At 40.6% G+C, this 20275-nt stretch overlaps 1 protein-coding gene across 1 annotated transcript in view; it reads left to right on the top strand.

Annotated features, from left to right (window-relative positions):
* Nucleotides 1–20275, top strand: part of BCKDHB (branched chain keto acid dehydrogenase E1 subunit beta) — a 131073-nt gene that overhangs the window by 29652 nt on the left and 81146 nt on the right. Inside the window, exons 7-8 of the mRNA XM_084260994.1 lie at nt 8025–8122; nt 12420–12530. Coding sequence (XP_084117120.1) covers nt 8025–8122; nt 12420–12530 — 209 coding nt within the window. The remainder of the gene's footprint in view (nt 1–8024; nt 8123–12419; nt 12531–20275) is intronic.

Raw genomic sequence — 20275 nt, 5'->3', positions numbered from 1 at the left:
ATTCAAGGCCAAAGTCGCGGCCCGAGAGATAGTCATAGCACCTCTGAGAATCACATATAGGAGAAAACAACCCGGAAGCAGCTGCATTTTGCCACTGGAGAAGGGAGTGAGAAGATGTAACGAGCTGTGCAGACACCAAGGCCAGGAAAGGGTGGAGGAGGAGGCGGCCCAGGTGTTGGAGAGAGAGATGCCCCTGCAGCCTGTGGAGAAGCCCATGGAAAAGGCCGAGACCCCACCTGCAGCCTGTGGAGGGGCTCCACGCTGGAGGGAGCAGGTGGAGACATAGAGAAGATGCGGTGACCCTACGCTGGGATAAGCCCCTGACAGCACTTGCAGCCATGAGGAGAATCAGAGACGCAGAGATGGGAGAGAGAGATATTTGCATCGGAACAGTTTGCTGGGGGAGGCTTGGAACCCTGTGGAGGACTGGGACTGAGAGACATTGTGATAAAGAGATAAAGCCCTGTGGGAAAGGACTGACATTGGAGAAGTTCGTGGAGGACTGTCTCCTGTGGGTGAGACCCCACGGTGCAGCAGGCGGGGGGTGTGGAATGAATGCCTGCCTTCCTGCCCCTTTCCATCCAAGAAGGAAACCAACTTGCAAGGGACTGACTGAAGCCCCCATCTCCCAGTCCCTGCCCCCCTGTGCTGCGATCGGAGTGGAGAAGGGAGTGAAATCATGACTATAGTGAAGTCTGCTAAGAAGGGAGCGGGGCGGGGGGGGGGGGGGGAGGTTAGAGGTGTTTTAAGATCTGAAAGAGGAAAACAGCTCATGAAGAAGTAACTGAGAACCCCATTTTTTCCCAGTCCATGTACCCTATACTGAGAGCCGGGGGAAGAAGGGAGGAAGATCATGGCTAAAGGAAAGTCTGCTTAGAATGGAGGGATGGGGGGAAGGTGCTACCGAGAACCCCATTTTCCCCAGTCCCTGCCCCCCCTGTACTGTGAGCAGAGGGGAAGAAGGGATCTAAATCCTGACTAAAGCCTGCTAAGAAGGGAGTGGTGGGGGGAAAGTGTTTGAAGATCTGGTTGCATATTTTTTTAAGATCTGGTCGTGCTCGCAACTCCAGTTTTCACTGTTCTTTGTAGTGTACTGTAATAAATTAGGTAGTTTCTCACTTCTTCACTGTGTTGAGTCTGTTTTGCCCAGGTTGTTGATGACAGAGTGATCTCTCCCTGTCCTTATTTTGACTCCTGAGCCTCTTAATATATTTTCTGCCCTGTCCAACTAAGAAGGGGAGTAATAGACTGACTTTGGTGGGCATCTGGCCTCCAGCCAGGGCTAAACCACCACAAGGGGGAAGCTACTGATTTCTACCAGAAGCTAGCACATTGATACATTTGCAGGAAAAAGACAGGATATTAATAGTATAATATGGTATAAAACCTCACCAAAGATTTGTAATGTCATTATTCCAGACAAAAAGCCATTTTCTTTATTTCCATGATGATGACTAAGGCATGGAATAAAGAAATTACACTGCCCCACCATTAATATTTTTTCTAACTCCATGTGAATAGACATGTTTGTTGCAGAGAGCTTCATGACTCATGTTACAGTGGGCATGTAGGGACTTCATTGAAAAATGAACGTGTCATAGGCTATAATGAGAAGTAGTGTTTTCTATCTGTAAAATTAATGTCAGCATTTGAGCTTAATCATTCACCTCTAACGGAATTTTCTTTCTTTCTATGAGGCCTCCAAATAACTATTCATGATACCTTGTTCAGAGCTGTTAACATCTTTGAAATTCCATCTGAAAATAGGAGGTCGACAGGGTAGTCTTTATAACACAGGATATCTCTCCTTCTTCATGTGAGTTGAAGCCACTAATGCTTTATTTAAAGCAAAACCCCCCAAAACCCCCAACCAATCCAATAAAATAACTGACAGAGCCCCCCACACCCACTACATCCCAACCAAGCAAACCCCTTCCCCCATGTGCTGCTGCTATTGCTGAATTGAGCTGTTGGATGCTAATGAGGAAAGATAATCTATATCTAGCTTAGGATGTGTATAACCCTAAGTTGCTTTTTGAGAATGTTATGCTGTGCCTGCTCATTGCTGTTTTATGTAAGCTCTTGTGGAGAACCAACCTTGTGATACCTGCATCCAATGCATACCTCCAAGGAGATATATATACCCAGCAATTGCTTTCAAGTTTTTGGGTTTTTTTGGGGTGGTTTTTGGTTGTTGATGACAGGGCAGGTTTTTCAAAATTCAAGCATAGAATTATTACTGTTTTTCATAACAATAAAAAACCCGACCCTCTGTTAGTGTTTTGAAGCCCAAGTCTGATCTCCAAGGTAAATGAGAGATGTAGCACAAAACCATTTCAGTGTGAATGTCACAGGGATGTTGTGATTGCTTGCTGTTGTTTTTGAATAATGAATTGTCCTGGTTCTGGCCAGGCCAGAGTTAACCTCCCCAAGCAGCCAGCCCAGATGAGCTGAGTTAGCCCAGGCTGTTTCCACACCACCTGACATCACTCCCCCATAAAAGGGGCTGGTTGGGGAGGGGTACTCCTGGGTGCCTCCAGGGCAGACCAAGTGCAGCCTGGGGTGTAGGGTTGGTCCTTGTGTTGTGCAGCACTCTGCTATGGTTGGGTTGGTAAGGTGCTCTGTATTACCACCCAGTGTAAGTGAAACTTGCCATGGGTTGTTACTGTTCTGTGTTCATGGTGATTTTGTCAGTGAACTGTCCTTATCCCAACCCACAGGGGCCCTGCCTGTTTCTCCTCTGGTTGGGGCTGAAGCCCCCCATGAATTTAGCTGGATGTCTTCCCAAATGAACACAGATTTGTTTATTCAAACATGCTACATGCTTATTTATCCATGAGTGAAAACTAACCATGTTATTAAATGAACATTTTTTTCTGTATGAGTATTTGTTACCCAAACGTGCCTTTGCCTAGACAAGATAAAAGAACAAAATTAGGCCTTAAATTTTTCCCCTTAGGCATCCCTGGGAGAAAGGTGGATATGGAAGTAGCATTGCCTGAAGTTCACCACGTACACACTGTGATGAACTGAGGAGAAAGGGCAACTTCCAAAGTGAAGATCAGCATTACAAAAACATTTGAAAAACATTTTGCAGTTCATTCAAAAAGTAACTCATGCTCTAGTTATCCTAGTAACACCAAAAGGAGGGAGTCAACTAAGATCTGAAACTTTGCCTGGGTCCCAGTTCATAGTAAGTTTTAAAAGCAGTGGAAGAGAACTATCTATATTGTTTGAATGAAATACAGTTGATAAGTTTCATAGTCTGCATTAGCTCTAATGTGCAACCAATTTAAAATAGTCATACAGGTATTTATGATGTGAAAGTATACATAGTGTTGTCTATGTGCATATATATGTATATGTTATATAACATAAAGCAGAGTATACATACATAAGATATATAAAGTAGTGTATATGTATGTAAGATATGTATCTCAAAGTGGTACCTAGATCAGAAAAGAAAAGGTGTACTTGGCATGTGTAGTTGTAGATTTTGTCTTCCCATGCCCTGCAGCAGTACAGTGCTCCATCTGTGGCTAAGCCCACAGGCCAGACTGTCTATTTCTCCTGTGCATTCACCCCCTTTACGAGCAGTTTGTGTAGCAGAGGACTTGTTCCTCGCTGTGCCTGGGATCTTTAGTGTGCTCACCCTTAGTCTTTGTTTACTTGCTTGGAGACTTACAGCAGTGCTGCCACCAGCTTGGTTGTATGTATGTGGAGTGGGAATTGCAGTGTTTCTCCCCCTGGACAGCTGTTTTCTTTTCAGAACATGAGTGGGGGATCTTACCCAGTCTAGCAGCTCTGCATGGTGCGCACAGGAGAAAGAAAAGCCTCTACTTGCCTCACTCCAGTCCCTCCCAGTAGCTGGTGTTTGGGACACATGCTGTTCCCACCCCAGCAGCTGGTGGCCAAGACTCTGCCTTGCTCCTGTAGCTCACACCAGAGGTCTAGGGTGTCTGTGTCATGCTTTGACTCTTGCTGCTGGCCCAGTGTCTTGTCTTCTCGTGTTGGGCTCACCAGCAGCTGGCACTTAGTCCCTGCAGCCCCCACCCCCTGCACAGCATAGGATTTCAAAAGGAGCTAGGACAGACCACCATGATGAGACACAGGGCTCAAGTCAGACAGATGTTCTGACCAGCTCTGCTTTATGTGCAACTGGCTCCTTCTATAACCCTTTATGTTTGTTCCTCACTTTGTTCACCTTCACATGTCCTCTGCAGCTGATACATTGCCATACACCCTCCCTCCAGCACTCCAGACCCTCAGGTTTGTGTGCTTATCCTTTGGAAAGTCCTGTTTTGCCCATAGTTTCTTGATAGCCCTTCAATCAGTGTGTCTGACTAGGGCTGTTTCTTGTCTTTGTCTCTGTTAGATTTTTCTTAAGGTTTGTATATTTTGTTTATAGCTTTTATTACTTTGTCATCCCATTTGACAAGGTTCTCCATCAGATAATGTTACTGAAAGAAACACTCCCATGTTTCCCATGCACTTATCAATGAATAGGACTGAGCAGGGTGGTTCTTGTTGCTGCCTCCCTCATCATTGGTTGATTACGTTTGTGTCCCTGAGTATTCTTCCTTTTGGCTTCTCCCTCTTTCTAGTATCTCTTTTTGCACTGAAAAGTTCCCTGTCTAAACACCCTTAAAGGGAGCAGATGCTCTCTCTTTCCACATAACCTTACAGTAGTCACCAAAAGTTTTTGTATGTTAATTTGCCTTGTATAAATTTAGAAAGGAGCAAAGAAATGTGAACCTTTCTGGGTAAATGTGCAGAATTCAATATGTGAGTACCATATATAGAGAGGATTCTGTTGCTGCTTAATTTATGAGATTATAATGTTATTGAAAGCACTGTGGTGACGCCCCCTTAAATGTCAGAGATACCTAGAAAATATCTGAATAAAAAAGAGAAAGGAGGCTTTGATTTATAAAAAAGTAGTTAACAGCCTGTGCAGTGTCAAGAGCACATAATGATTATGAATCAAAGGAGAAGATGAGTCACCTTGGCATTATCAGGTTTAGACATCTTGTGGAGAACCTACTCTGATGTTTTTTGACCTTTTCAGTTTCATTTAATTGTACTATATGTGACATTGGTGGTGCAGAAATAAATACGACTTACATCAGTGGTTGTTATAGAGACAAGACAGGTAAGATGAGAAAACGTGTTTTCTTTCTGCTGTTCAGATTGCTCTTTTAGAAAAAGCAACAGATGGTACAGCCTCTTAAATTAACCTGTGGTCGCCCTTTTTCTCTGATAATTACAGTTTTTTGCTAATTGCTTTATTTGAAATCAATATTTGAGTATTTGATTTAAAATAATGTATATCTTCAGTAATATATGGACTGCTTTGTATATAAATGTCCTGGTTTGATTAATTATTGTGAAAGAATGTGCATAGATTAATTTCATATGATACTTCTTATCACTGTTAGTGGAAGGAGGAGTTTTTGCAAAGACATTTGAATAAAACCTTGCCAAATCTGGACTTACTTATGAATTTTGCCAAACTGTTAGGAACTCTAGAAGAGCTTATACAACAAACATCTTGTTGTAGAAGGATGTAGCTGTAATAATAAATGGGTTAATTTGTGTGTTTGTTACTTTTAATTTCCCTGAGTGGATAAAAGCATTACACAGAGGAGGAGTGCCTTTTTGTACCACATACACTGTCTAGTTCTTACTCTGGTGCATCCCACTGTTGCTTCAAAACCTTCTCATTTGTGTCAGTTGCCTGGGTTTCCAGTAGAAGGTCCTGCGGCACCTTTGTAAGGTTCTTGTTCTCCAGGTTTCAAGTAGATGACAGTCTCATGAAAAAGACAGTTTTACGATGCCAGTTAGTATCCTTGTGGGTTTCATTATCTTTCAGGGTCTCTGCTTTCTTTTGTCTGAGTTTTATGATGTGCAAAATCCACAGGAGCCTGGTCTGCTTTACTGTCAACCAGTAATGTGCAGTGAGCAAGGGCTGGATGTGCCTTTCCGCTCTTTCCTTCCCCACCTTATATTCCTTTAGCCCCTTGCGAGTCAACAAAATTATGACAAGAAGACACAGATATTAAAATAGGTTAAAATAATAGTTTGCAAAGGGATCTGATTTTGTGCTATGTTTAAAAGCACCTTGTGTTTTAATTTTTTTCTTTTTTTTCTGGATTGAATGGATGTGTTCTTGAATTATGCTGGGAAAAAAGTTCCTGGTTTTAGGAAGAATAATTTAGTTAATATGTGTGTCCCCTCTGTGGCCATTCAGGTGAATTGAGATATCTGTTAGAAAAGCAAGGGCAAAAACTTTATTACTGTGAGGCCAGTCAAGCACAGGAACAGGCGCCTCTGGGGAGGTTGTGTAGCCTCTAAGCATGGAAATAGTTGAAATACTCAAAATCTGACTGGATGTGGCTAGCTGTAGGTGACCTTGCTCTGAGCATGGGGCTTGGACTAGGGGTTCTCCAGAGGTTGCTTCCTACCTCATCCATTCTGTGATTCTCTGAAATTTGTAGTGTTTGTATAGCATTACTGGGAAAAAAAGAATCTGCTGTAATTTAAAAAAATAAAAAAATCACAACTTGATTTATTGAAAAATTATAAATAACTTGTAAGCCAGGAAGAAACCAAGGTCATTCTGCTCATATTGGATCTGCCATACTAATGGAGGAAAAATACAAACCACTTAATTTCTCCTGCTGGTATCACTCACTCTTTATCGTAACTTCAAGAAACAATTTTGTTCAGCAGGAACTCAGTAACTATTTTATGAACTATGAAGTATGTTAACGAACAAGGTAGAGTGCCTTCTTTATAAATTTATTTCTTGTATTTAGAAAAAAGTTGAGTAAGATTTTTTTTTTTCCACTTATCACTGGAATTTATTTTAAGAAGTATTATTTGTCTTGCTGGTGCATGAACACATTCATCTTTAGATCAAAACAATATTTCTTTTACAAGATGATTGTCCTGGTTCAGGCCAGCCAGAGTTAACCTCCCCAAGCAGTCAGCACAAGAAGGGCTTGAAGGGCTGGGATAGCAGGAGACTGTTAAATCCAGGGGTGGTGAGTTTGAGCTCTGAGTTGGGCACTGGAAAGAGGACTGTTATCCAGGAGCTGCACCAAATTTCCTCTCCCCGACAAGCCCCTTTTTGGGGGGAGTGATGTCTGGTGGTGTGGAAACATCCTGGGCTAACTCAGCTCACCTGGGCTGATTGCTTGGGAAGGTCAACTCTGGCTTGGCCAGAACCAGGACAATGATATATATACACATATATATGTGTCTTTTATCACAGTTTTGATCATTAAACCAGTCAATATATAGTTCATTGTTTTGAAACTAGCACAACTTACCTAATATATTTTCATCTGAAAGTAAGTGGGCCTTCAGTTGAGTGGAACCATGTTAAATGTCTCTGAGAAAACAATGTGCTTAATTTTTATCTACTCTCTCTACATGTGAATTTTTAGTGAATGGATAACTTTTTTTTTTCCTAAAGCAAAAATAATTAGGGTAATTTGAAAATGCTATAATCACAAGTTCTTCACAACACTTTCTGTGTAGGTTCTGAAAACTTTTTCCCTCTATTTACACATAAAACTGTGGAGCATCAGTTTTGGTTGATATCAGGAGGGCACTGGCACAGCTTTTCCTTCTTGTCTGAGTATTAAAGTGTAATTTCAAGGCTCTTTTAATACTTATTAGAATTAACTGCAGTGTTTTCTTGAGGTTTTTTTTAACCAGTTGTTGCAGTGTCCATTTGTAAATCTGATGCTAGTATTTTGACTTGGAGTACACCAGGACTTACTGCTATAATTGTTGTGTCTATGTGTATCTTATTGCTGTGTGTTATGTACATAACCTAAATTAAGCACTACACTGAATGTGTTTTTAACCCTATAATGGAAAATATTTCAAATGGCAATGAATAAAGGCTGTTTTAGATGGCATTAACATTGAAAAAACCTTAGTGTCTGTTTTTTATGGGATAATGGATAATAAAGATCTAATGCTATTTTTTTCCTTTGTTTTTATTTATGTAGTGGAACAAGTTCCTGTGGAGCCCTACAACATTCCACTGTCTCAAGCTGAGGTCCTGCAGACAGGCAGTGATGTGACACTGGTTGCTTGGGGCACTCAGGTCAGTAAGGCTCTTAGAAGCTACTTGTCATCCAGCAAAGTCTCTGCTGAGGGTTAGGTGATGTTTTAATTGTGTTGCATTCAAGATAAAGTACCAGACAGTGAATGACGTGCATGTTCCATCACTATATACTTGAATGAATGATTGCCAGTATTTGAGAGACCTGCTTTTTATTGGGTTAGATGTTACCCATTTTTGGTTGAAGCTGACTCTGAAAACAGGGAAGACATGCCTGTGCAGGAGGTTAATGATTCATCTGTGATTATAAAATGATATGTTTAAGAATGAAGCAGTGAGATGTGAAGCTGAGGAAGGCAATGGGAAAGGAGACTTCAAAGTAATATGCTGAAGGAATAATATATTTTTTACTGCATGATTTAAAAAAGTGTAATCTGGGTTTCCCTTTATACAGTGAGTTAAAATCCACTGAAAGTTTAATACAAAAAGGGATCAATATAATTATGGTTCTAACAGTTGTATTTCATAGTTGTTCAAGAATATGATTGGACACCTCTCTCCTCCCTAGGTTAAAATATGAAAATATTGAAAAATTTGGTAAAAATCCCCATGCTTGTTTTCAAGAATGATAGGAAAGGAAAAAGCTTTGAGTCTAGTGTGGAATTACCAGAGAAGCTGAAGGCCTGTATCTAGTGGAGTCCCTCAGGGGTTGATACTGGGACCAGTACTATTCAATACATTTATTGATGACCTGGATGAAGGAATAGAGTGCACAGTCAGCAGGCTTGCGGATGACGCAAAACTGGGAGGGGTGGCTGACACACCAGGGGGTTTTGCTGCCGTTCAGCAAGACTCAGACAGGCTGGAGATCTGGGCAGGGAGAAGTTGAATGAGATTTAATGAGAGCAAGTGCAGGGTCTTGCATCTAGGGAAGCACAACCCTAGGTACCAGTATAGGTTGGGGACTGGCCTGTTGGAGAGCAGTGTGGGTAAGAGGGACCTGGGGGTCCTGGTGGACAGCAGGATGACCATGAGCCAGCAGCGTGCCTTTGTGGCAAAGAAGGCCAGTGACATCTTGGGGTGTATTAGAAGGGGTGTGGTTAGTAGATCAAGAGAGATCCTTCTCCCCCTCTATGCTTCCTGGTGAGATCCTACCTGGAATATTGTGTCCAGTTCTGGGCCCCTCAGTTCAAGAAGGACATAGAACTCCTTGAGAGTCCAGCACAAGGACACCCAGAAGATAAAGGGAGTGGAATACCTTCCTTATGAGGAAAGGCTGAGGGAGCTGGGCCTCTTTAGCTTGGAGAAGAGGAGACTGAGAGGTGACCTCATTAATGTTTACAAATATGTACAGGGTGAGAATCAGGAGGATGGAGCCAGGTACTTCTCAATGATGGCCAGCAATAGGACAAGGGGCAACAGGTGCAAGCTGGAGCACAGGAAGTTCCATGTGAATATAAGGAGGAACTTTTTCACTGCGAGGGTGACGGAGCACTGGCACAGACTTCCCAGAGAGGCTGTGGAGTTTCCTTCTCTGGGGACATTCAAAACCCACCTGGATGTATTCCTGTGTGATGTAGTCTAGGTGATCCTGCTCTGGCAGGGACTTAGGACTAAATGATCTTTCAAAGTCCTTTCCAACTCCTAATGTTCTGTGATTCTGTGAGAAATCTTTTATTGCTTTTAATCTATAATTAAGAAAATTGCTCTTTTCCTGTCCTAATTATATCTGAGAGTCTTTTAGAGGAGGGAGTGTTACAGCTTTCATCACAGGAGTGTTTAATTGATCTCTGAGCTTGTTCTTTTTTTCCCCACTTTGTTTTGTTTGGCTGTTCTTTTTCTCTTTTTGTGTTTCTTTTTATTTGAAATATGGAATCTTCAGTGCTTTTCTGTGATAGTTTCTTTGCCCTCAGACTACTTATCTCCTTGGTATCTATTGTTATTCTTACTAGTCTCTGATACTTTGCACTAGTATTGAATTCTGTACTCCTTCAATATCTTCACTTGTACTTGTTTTTTCAGCAGAAAACACTTTCTGTAGTTTTGCCTGTTCCTTTTTGAAAGCAAATTTTTGCACTATTTGGATGAAATCTTAGTGTTCATCATATTCCCAGAAATTGAATTGGTAAAGTAATGGCTTGAAAGCTGGCTATAGAGATTTAATAATATCCTGAGCTTTCCCAGTAGGTGGTAGTGCAGAGAGGACTTGGAGTGACATCCTTCAAAAAGACTATGTGCTTTGGAGCTTGAAAAATGTAGGCCAACTGTTAAGACAGGCAGTTCTTTTGACGTGAATAGCAATAGGACAGATGTGTAGTCCTGATCCAAGTTTAGGAGCTGACCAAACCATGGGTGTGGTGGGACAGTGAAGCCTGAGAACACGCTTAGTGCCTGCATAGTAAATCCAGCATGTTCTGGATGTGTTGGGCTTCTGCAGATCAAATGTATTCAGTGAGTTCGTGCTGAGGGTGTTTGCAGGCTGTGCACATAAACTTGGATGGAACTTGTTTGCTACATGTGCTACCAATCCAGAGTTTATTGTCGATAGGCGTGGTGATTCCACGTACTCCCTGGTTATGTCTTGTATGATTTCAGGTGTTGGGTAGTTGGCTTGTCAGCTGCTCCTCTGGTGGTGTTGCCCAGTGCTCGCTTTCGTTGCCCAATGCTCACTTTCCTGGGTGCTACTAGTGACCAGTAAATGCTTTTGGTTCTCTCCATCTGTTCTTAGTGTTTCATGGTCATTAACTAAGCCCAATTCCCCGTGAGCTAGGTAAACATTCTCACACATCAGAGAAACATCAAAACCATCCATCCCATGTGTCATGTTGGAAGTCCTCAAACCCTCTTATTACAGCCACAGTTGTTTAAAAAAAAATGCTGCAAGCTATATTTTCTTTTTATTATTGCAATACTTGTCTTGATGTACCTTTTAAAACTGTCCTTTGGTATTTAGCTATTCATATTTACATTACATAGATTTACTTGTAAATCCTTGTTTCAGCATAGATTTTTGACCTATGTAGAGTTATAATACTGCTCTCTGACCCTCAGGCAACTGACGCTGCCTGACTGTGTTCATATTGTTAAATTGTGTTGCTTTCCGGACCGAGATACCTCATCCAAAGAGCTTATTGGGGATGGTCCGTGACCTCCAACCCCTTACTGATGCTTAGAAGTTGCTCAGTGGAGGTCCAAACCTGTGTTATGAAACATTCTGACAATAAAGAAAACGTCAGTGTTAATGACATCATATTGAGAAATTCTTCTTTACCGTCATATCTCATGAGCAAATGCTTTCTGCTGAGATGCTTGTGGAAGATAATCTGAGTTGTTGTCACAGCAGTTGTTAGCTTCTGTGTTGGAGCATTTGCTCGCTAATGTTTGTTTTAGGGAAGCCAATGATTACAATATGCTTTGCTTAAAAGTGTTATATAACATAATGTCAGTGTACAGTTTAGAATATAGGCAATATTGCTTTCTTTTCTGTTCATAACATACTTTATGATGCTGGTAGATGTAGATTGTTTTACACCTGCATTGATGCACTTAGATATGTTGCTGCATATGTTCCTTAACTGGTGGATAATGAAAAAAATAATGTCTGTAGTAATTCAGTACAAGCCTCTTGCTAGGAGGGATACTTCTTTGTTTTAGTAAAATGTGAATTATAATAATCAGATAATACAACTTTTGTAATGTTGGTACTACCCATGTTGGAAGACCAGTGAATGTTCATACTGTCCCATCAGTGCCAATATGCTTTCACTGTGGGGGTCAGGTTGGGATGTTTATAGGTATTTTCTTATGTGGTACTACTTATGGTCTCTTCTAACTGTTCATAAGTTAATGCTTTGGAGAGCATCACTTGGTAATCTATTACTCTTTCTATAAATTGTAGTAATTGAATGTACATAATGCTTCTTGAAGACTTTCATGTGACTGCAACCTCAAAATACGTTACTCTGGTATATTTGGGTCTTAGCTTAGTTTCAGTCCTTAAAAAAAAAATCTTATCCTAAACCTCAAACTGACTATAAATGAAAAATAGAGAGGCCTGAAACTGTTTAGTTGAAGATACTTTTCTGGAAATAAAGTTTTGTTTTCAGTGATTCCTCATCTAAGTTAGTTTCTGAAGTGCTGCTAAAATACTAGGCATGATGTAAGGAGCAAATAAGAAGCGTGAACTGAGTAATGAATGCTTATTAGATGATGGAATAAAAATATCTTTTCTAAACATGCAAGTAACAAGTTAAATCACTGCTTGTATTCAGTATGTGTAATTTAGAACATCTTAAACAGAAAATAAATGTTTACTTGGTGATAATACATTGCCTTTCAGGTGCATGTGATCAAAGAAGTGGCAGCAATGGCTCAAGAAAAGCTTGGTGTGTCCTGTGAAGTGATTGATCTGAGGACCATCTTACCATGGGATACAGAGACTGTTTGCAAGGTAAGGAATTAATACAATGCTAATCTAAAACCACAAAAAACTCCACTAATAAGTACAACAATTAAATGCAAATGACTTTTTTCTTTAATTCTTTTAAGGCCTACATTTTTACTCTGTATTGTATATGTTGTTCTGTGGGTCCATTTCATATATTAAGAGTAAATGTACTTTACACAAACCAAACATTTGCATTAGCACTGAAAGAGAATTATGTTTCAGGGTGAAAAAATGTTAGAAAACATGTTCTTTACATTGAAACACAGGGCAGGATTTAATCAGACTTGTGCTTGAAAACCGTTTTCCATGATTTCTGGCTCTTTCTGTCGTCTTTGTTGTCTTTGGGTCTCAAAAGATCACATGAAATCATTTTGCTTTTTTTTCCCCTGCTGTTTTACACCAGACCTTTCTTAGTTTTAAGTCGACAATAATGCACATTAGTTGATTTATTTTTTTTTAAATCCATATTTCTAGAAAAATGTTTGGATTTAAGGTATATGAATTCTTGGGCTGGGGAGAAAAGGTGGCATTTACAGAATGTCTGGTTTTAAATTCATGGGTATGGTGAAGTTCTGGTGTTGTGGTGTAGCCCCAGCTGGAAGGTAGGCACCATGCGGCCTCTCGCTCACTCCTTTTTCCCCCTTGTGGGATGGGGAATAGAATGTGAAGAAAAGGTAAAACTTGTGGGTTGGGATAAGGATAGTTTACTAGGATAGCAAAGGAAAAGGAAAGTAACAACAGTACTCATAAATGAAGCTACAAAGCGTGTGATACACAGTGCAATTTGCTGCTATGAGGAGCCTGATGCCCAGCCCGGCTCCAAGCAGTGACTTCTTCCTGGCCAGTTCTTGCTCTTATATACCGACCATGATGTCATATGGTATGGAATACACCCATGGCTAGTTTGTGTCAGCTGTCCTGGTTGTGTCCTCTCTGAGCTTCTTGTGAAAATTAACTCTATCCCACCCGAACACCATGTAACCTTGTCTGCTCTATTGGGAGTTGTTGATTTTGCAAAGAATTGCCTTCAAAGTACTGGACAGCTGAAACTGCAATTTCACATGGAAATCACTAGGTTGGAAAAGACCTTTGAGATCATCAAGTCAGACCATACCTGTCCTCTACTAAAGCATATCCCTGAGCACCTTGTCTACCTGTCTTTTAAATACATCAGGGTTGGTGACTCCACCACCTCCCTGGGCAGCCTGTTCCAATGCCCACAACCCTTTCCATGAAGAATTTCTTCCTAATGTGTAATCTGAACCTGCCCTGGCACACCTTGAGTCCGTTCCCCCTTGTCCTGTCACCTATCGCTTGGCCAAAGAGACCAACACCCACCTCTCTACAACCTCCTTTCAGGTAATTGTAGGAGGTGATAAGGTCCCCCCTCAGCCTCCTCTTCTCCAGGCTAAACAGCCCCAGGTCCCTTAGCCGTTCCTTGTAAGATTTGCTCTCCAGCCCCTTCAGCAGCCTGGTTGCCCTTCTCTGGACACACTCCAGGGCCTCAATATCTTTCTTGTAGCGAGAGGCCCAAAACTGAACACAGCACTTGAGCTGTGGCCTCACCAATGCCAAGTGCAGGGGCACAATCACTTCCCTGCGCTCACTGGCCATGCTATTTCTGATACATGCCAAGATGTCATTGGCCTTCTTGGCCACCTTGGCACACTGCTGGCTCATATTGAGTCCGCAGTCAACCAACACTCACAGGTCCTCCTCTGCCAGGCAGCTTTCTAGCCACTCTTCTCCAAGCTTGTAGTGCTGCATGGGGTTGTTATGTCCCAAGTGCAGGACTCTGCACTTGGCCTTGTTGAACGTCATCCCATTGGTCTCAACTCATCGATCCAGCCTGTTCAGATCCCTCTGAAGAGCCTCCCTACCCTCAGGCACATCAACATTTCTTCTCAACTTAGTGTCATCTGCAAACTTCCCTTCATCGAGGTCATTGATAAAGATATTGAACAGAACTGGACCCAGGACTGAGCCCTGGGGAATACCACTTGTGACTGACCACCATCTGGATTTAGCTCCATTTACTACAACTCTTTGGGCATGGCCATCCAGGTAGATTTTTACCCAATTCGTGTTACTATATAGTGAGAAACCAATGGAAGTGGTTATTGTACTTACATATACCTTGGTCTGCTTATCTTTACACCCATCCTCGTACTGCATTTTCTTCAGCACCACAAAGCTGTTGGGAGGAAAGACTTTAAGGGAAATGGACAGTGGAGTATTACCCAACAGTCTTTGTAAATCTGGGTAAGAATCCCAAGGTGCATTGTTTAAAAATGTCATTTAGGAATAAAAAGAAAACAACAAGTAAACTGGAGGTCGTTAAAGTACAACCTTGTATGTAGAAAACTTGATTTCCCTGTTCCTGGTTATTATCTAACTTTTCTCCTGTTGTTTTGAATTAGCAATGTTTTATATGCATTATTTACAGTGTCTGTAATTTTTATTTTTATTTCCCTTTTCACTTAACCAATTGAGTTATTTTAGACATTATAAATACCTGAATAAACTTAGATTCTGCAAAATAAATGTTGGTATTGCTGCTTTGGGAGCATTCTCACAGACTGGTCTTTTGCTAAGTTACCTCATGAAAATGAGTCTGAAGCTTCTTCCATGAAATCATTTTTTGTCATGTTACTTGCAGCTCTTCTCTCATAGTTCTCTACCTGACTGCCATCCAGCAGTACAAATGTCAGTGAACCTGCTTTTGGACTGCAGTGCTCAGGTTCTGTAGGTATTTTTGTCTTTGCATTATTTAAAGGATTAAAAATTAGAGCATAACCAAAGGTTTTCCTCTTGCTTTGTGGTAATGGTTTCCTTGATTTAAGCTTGGACAAGTTGTGTGGGTTTAGCAGAATGCTTGCTGTTTCTATCAGAGTTTCCTGAAGCTGGCGAATCTACAGTCCTGCAGGCTGTGGCTAGCAGCCCATTGGGTCCTTACTCGGTCTCCGTACACTACTTCATTTTATGCTGCTGATCAAATAACTGAAGCTTGAGAGGTATCTGCAGTTTAGTTAACTCAGGCCTAGTAACTGTAGTGTACTGAGTCAAGACAACCATGGGGATGAAAAGAGCCGTCACTAGAAAAAAAAATGTGTAATTCCATCCAATACCTTCTCTGCCTGCAGTTTCTAACTTAAGGCAATGTCATATCTGCAGTTTAGATTAATTTAACTCAGTGTCATATCTAGAACTAAGTCAGGTTGTGCTGATGTTTAAATAGAGCAGATCAGATACACCTTATCTGACTATTTTTGGAGTATCTGAATGACATAAACAAGGGTTGTGTCACTCTGTAGTTGTTCAGTAAGGGTCTTGCTCTTGGTCAGGTAGAATATTAAACAGATTAAATGTGGTAAAGAGGAGTCAAGGGTATGTTATTCTATGGCAAGCTTGTATTTCTTCACAGTGTGAATATTATTGCTGTGGTTGTCTGAAGGACTGCCAGTGGGACTGGATGGAGCAGATTATGGGAGGAAAGATCCATCTTGGGCGTCCGCTATTGGCAGTGTCCCTATTGTCCGGCTGTGGATGCCTAACGATTTGAGTACTTAGATGCATAGCTATGTGTTGCTTCATATAAATTTGATCTCCTCAGCTGAAGTGTTTTCAGTGTTTGTTTGCAGTGTATTTCATGTTACTTGGATGTACTTTCTATCTGTAAAAAATGAAACGTGTTGAGTTGTTGTCATCAATATGAGGAGAAACTTTGGCAGTAATAAATCTTTTACAATCCCTTCTGGACAAGTAAAATTATTCCTTTTTTTTTTCGATTTTTTTTCCTCTTTAAAGATTTGAGCTGTTGTTCTGTGAAAACAAAGCATCTCTTTGAAAGAGCAGTTAAGTCTGGTTTGTTGATTTGGACAATCACTGAAATGCCATCAGGAAAAAATGCATCTGTGCATGGGATATGCAGAGCTTTAATTGTACAATGTTTTGCAAATCTGTACTTTAAAATGTTCCATGAAGATTTTCAGCTTAAGTTCCATCCTGAACATCTTTTAAGGTAACAGTGACAAAAATAAAAAGAGGGAACAGATAGGCCAGTTGCTTTAAGTGTGTTAAATGTTTACTATTAAGAACTGTAAAAGAGTATTATTTCTAGTGAAATATAGTGCTCATTGTCTAGGCAGTTCAGCTATTTATTATAATAAATAGTAAATGTTTGTAGCATTGCTCTTATATTAGAATGGCTTCAGGCTAGCCAGTCTGAAGGGAGAAATGTTAAATTATCCTATTGTCATGAGACTGGAGGAGGGCCACGAAGATACTCAGAGGGCTGGAACATCTCCTGTAAACACAGGCTGAGAGAGTTGGGCTTCTTCAGCCTGGAGAAGAGAAAGCTCTGAGGAGACCTTATAGCACCCTTCCAATACTTAGAGAGGCTGACAGGAAAGATTTAGCGGGACTGTGTATCAGGGCATGTAGTGATAGGGTAATGGGTTTAAATAAAAAGAGGGTAGGTTTAGCTTAGATACAAGGAAAAAGTTCTTTATCGTGAGGGTGCTGGGGCATTGGCACAGGCTGCCCAGAGAAGCTGTGTCTGCCCCCTCCCTGGCAGTGCTCAAGGCCAGGTTGTATGAGGCTTTGGGCAACCTGGGCTAGTGGGGGGTGTCCACTAGCAGGAGGTTGGAGCTAGATGATGTTTGAGGTCTCTTCCAAACCAAACCAGTCTGTGATTCTATTGAAGCAACAGTTGTAGCTGCTTGCTGGTAGCTTCATCTCAAGATGCACTTCTTGGTGCAGCTGTTGCAGATGCTTACAGGGTTGCTTCTGGTGCTGGCAGTGGTTATTCCCTTCCTGACATGCCAGTGTCAAGGACCAAGAGAGCAGTAGAAGAGCTGTCTGTGCCATAGAAAGTAGTCAGCTGTCCATTGGTCTGTGGGCTCTTAAATGACACTGGGATTGCTTTTATTCCAGTCCAACCAACTGAATTAGCTGTTATAGGCTGTCCTTTACCTCAAACTTATGTCAACCTCCAGGCCAGGTTTTTACATTTTTCCTTGTCTTATGTATATGCTTGAAATACATCTGTCATCTCCTTGTCCTGTTGGATGCAGAGGAAAAGAATTGTGCGTGCGATACACTGCAACCTATTGCAGTTGCTGGGATACATGGCCCTCTGCTGAGGGGAGTCCGTGCTGTGATCTCATTGGAGACCCAGAGTTTGGATTTTGATGTAAAATCACATCCCTCAGTTTTACTGCTGGGAGGGGTATTCTGCAGGGTTTTGGTCCTGTTGTTTTAGTCCTTGGCCTGATGTCGCTTTCAGTCCCTACACACGCTCTATTCATGTCTATTCATACCAACCTTAAAATACCTGTTAAAGTCTCCATGCTATTAAGGTTTGCCTATCTGCTAGCTCTTTCTAGAATGCAGGAAGCCTTAACTACCTTCTTGTAGGCTGCGTGATTGTTCCTAATCATGAGCCTAACGTTTGGGTGCCTTATGTTCCATATGGATCAGTGTCACGAAGCTTTAATAAAGGAATTGAATTTTACAGAAGTGGTATGAATTTGCCAGTCTAATATGTTTTACGCTGCAGGCCTATTTTATTCTTATGCTTAGCCAAGAAGTGCTGCATATTTATGTAGAAATATTTCTGTGAATTTTCCTTGTCAGTTGTGTAATTTTTAAACAAAATCAAGGCAGTTTCATGGTTGGTGTTGGGGAATGAGCAGGCCTCATAACCTTAACTTAATTGTGTCTTTAGTATCTTTATCTTAATTGTATCTTTAGTATCTAACCTTAACTTAATAGTATCTTTAGAAAGGAAATAATTTTAACACTGAAGTTTGCAATGCAGTTATTTAAAAATGAGATGCTTTACTTAACTGGAAATATATGCAACTTTGAGACTAATTTGACAACTGTGGTGTAGGCACGAAGACGGATGGGCTGAAATGGTTAGTGCTGTGGAGAGGAGCAGCAATATATCAACATTTTCACTGCAAATCTAACTACTTAGTATACTTCCCGTAGCTGTTTCTATATAGCAAATTATGTCATCAAAATAGATATTTCATAAAACTGTAAGAAGTTATACTTCACAACTGCCACCAGAGGCCTCTTTTTAACCAAGTTAAGCAGCCACTTTGATTTCGCATTGCTCCTGTGAGCATGTTTATGAATATATAGCCCTGAGTAAAACATAAATAAACATAAATAATAAAAAAATAATTAACATAAATAAAGGTGCCTAATTTTACTGATATCTTCTTTGCATTTTTAAGATTTGGAGATTTCTTAAGGTTTGAAATAGGTTAGCTTTTGTCATCTTCATGAGAAGGAGATGAGGGTGTGCCTGCCTGGGTTTGAATGGTTCCCAGCTGTAATTGAAATCTTCACTTAGTTTCAGTTTCTGGGATGGGTAAATGTGTAAACAGGGGCTAGATTTTTCTTTTGTCAATCTTCAGATGTCTACGAATGAATACTGTAGTTTGGACTGGGTACTGTAGCTCGTAGAGCTATCCTAGAGAAAGGATACCTCCTGAGGGTCATTCATCCCAGCTGTTTTAGCAGCTTCATTTGAGAGGAGATAAACTGGCCTCTGGAAATGTCTTTTTGATTTGGTTTTGTTTGTTTTTGTTTTTTTTTTAAGTTAAGGGAGTCCTGATCGAGGAGTGTAATGTAAAGCCAGGTGAGATAAGTTGCACCCTCATTGTATAGCTGGGAGATGACATTTACTGCTGACAAAAAGGACATTAGTAGTTTGTTAAAAAAAACCCAAAACAATCTGACCTTTCTTTCCTAGAATAAAATCAAAGAACTTGTATGCATGTTCATATAAATCGTTACATAGTGCTTCATTGCTACTTAACTTGGGAAAACTTATGGAAGAAAGCTGTCCTTCCTTACATAAAGGCAATAGATACAAACAGTCCCTTGCCCCTGAAGGTTGATCTAGCTTGTTTCAAGATTCTCTAGCATTTAAAAAAAAAAAGCCTTTCTCCTCTGGATCAAGAGAAATCACTGATTTTACAGGCTGACAGCATAAAAAGACATAGAGGAAATATTTTAAGTCACTTAAGTTTGGTTAGACCTGTATTTTATACTGTGGTGCTTTTTGCAGAAAGACGGAGAGGTAAAAATGTTACACTACATAAAATGTAGCATATTCCTTAGGTGTCTCTATTCAGTCAGAATTTATCATTTTGAACATATTTCAAACTGCTAAAATCATGACACCTACACATACGTTGTTTGATAGTCTCAATGCTGTGAAAGCATGCTGTGATGTCTCTTCTGAGGTTTGTTACCTGAGTTTTCATGTGCTTAGAAAACTAACTTCCGAAGTGATTCTTTTTCTGAATTTTATGAAATCTTTGTACCAAAGAAACTTTTTTTTTTACAAAACTTGACTTTTCAATTTCTTTTCATGATGGCAAGGACTGTTTTTAATATGTATCAGTTATTTTCTGATTATATGCTTGGGTTTAAATGATTGTGCTTGTATGTCATGATCACTAATAAAACATAGCATTCTGAAGAAAAAGATGGGAACCCAAGAACTTTTCCTTTTGGAGAGTGCCCTCCTTACAGGAATGATCACATTCCCTTTTGTTTTTATTCTTACTGTTGTCTGATGATTATGCTTTGCAATTTAGGGTAATAACAGCAATAGTATCCGAACAGGCTGATCTCCCACAGGGTTATCCTATAATTTGGTAACAAGCTCACACTCCCCGGGAGAGGGAAGATTGGAGAGTCCTTATGCTGACAAAGCATTGAAT

The sequence above is a fragment of the Gallinula chloropus genome (assembly GCF_964237585.1).
Source record: "Gallinula chloropus genome assembly, chromosome: 3".
In the NCBI taxonomy this organism is placed as follows: domain Eukaryota; kingdom Metazoa; phylum Chordata; class Aves; order Gruiformes; family Rallidae; genus Gallinula; species Gallinula chloropus.
Note: the sequence above shows the minus strand (reverse complement) of the source record. Positions and strands in the feature narration are given on the sequence as shown.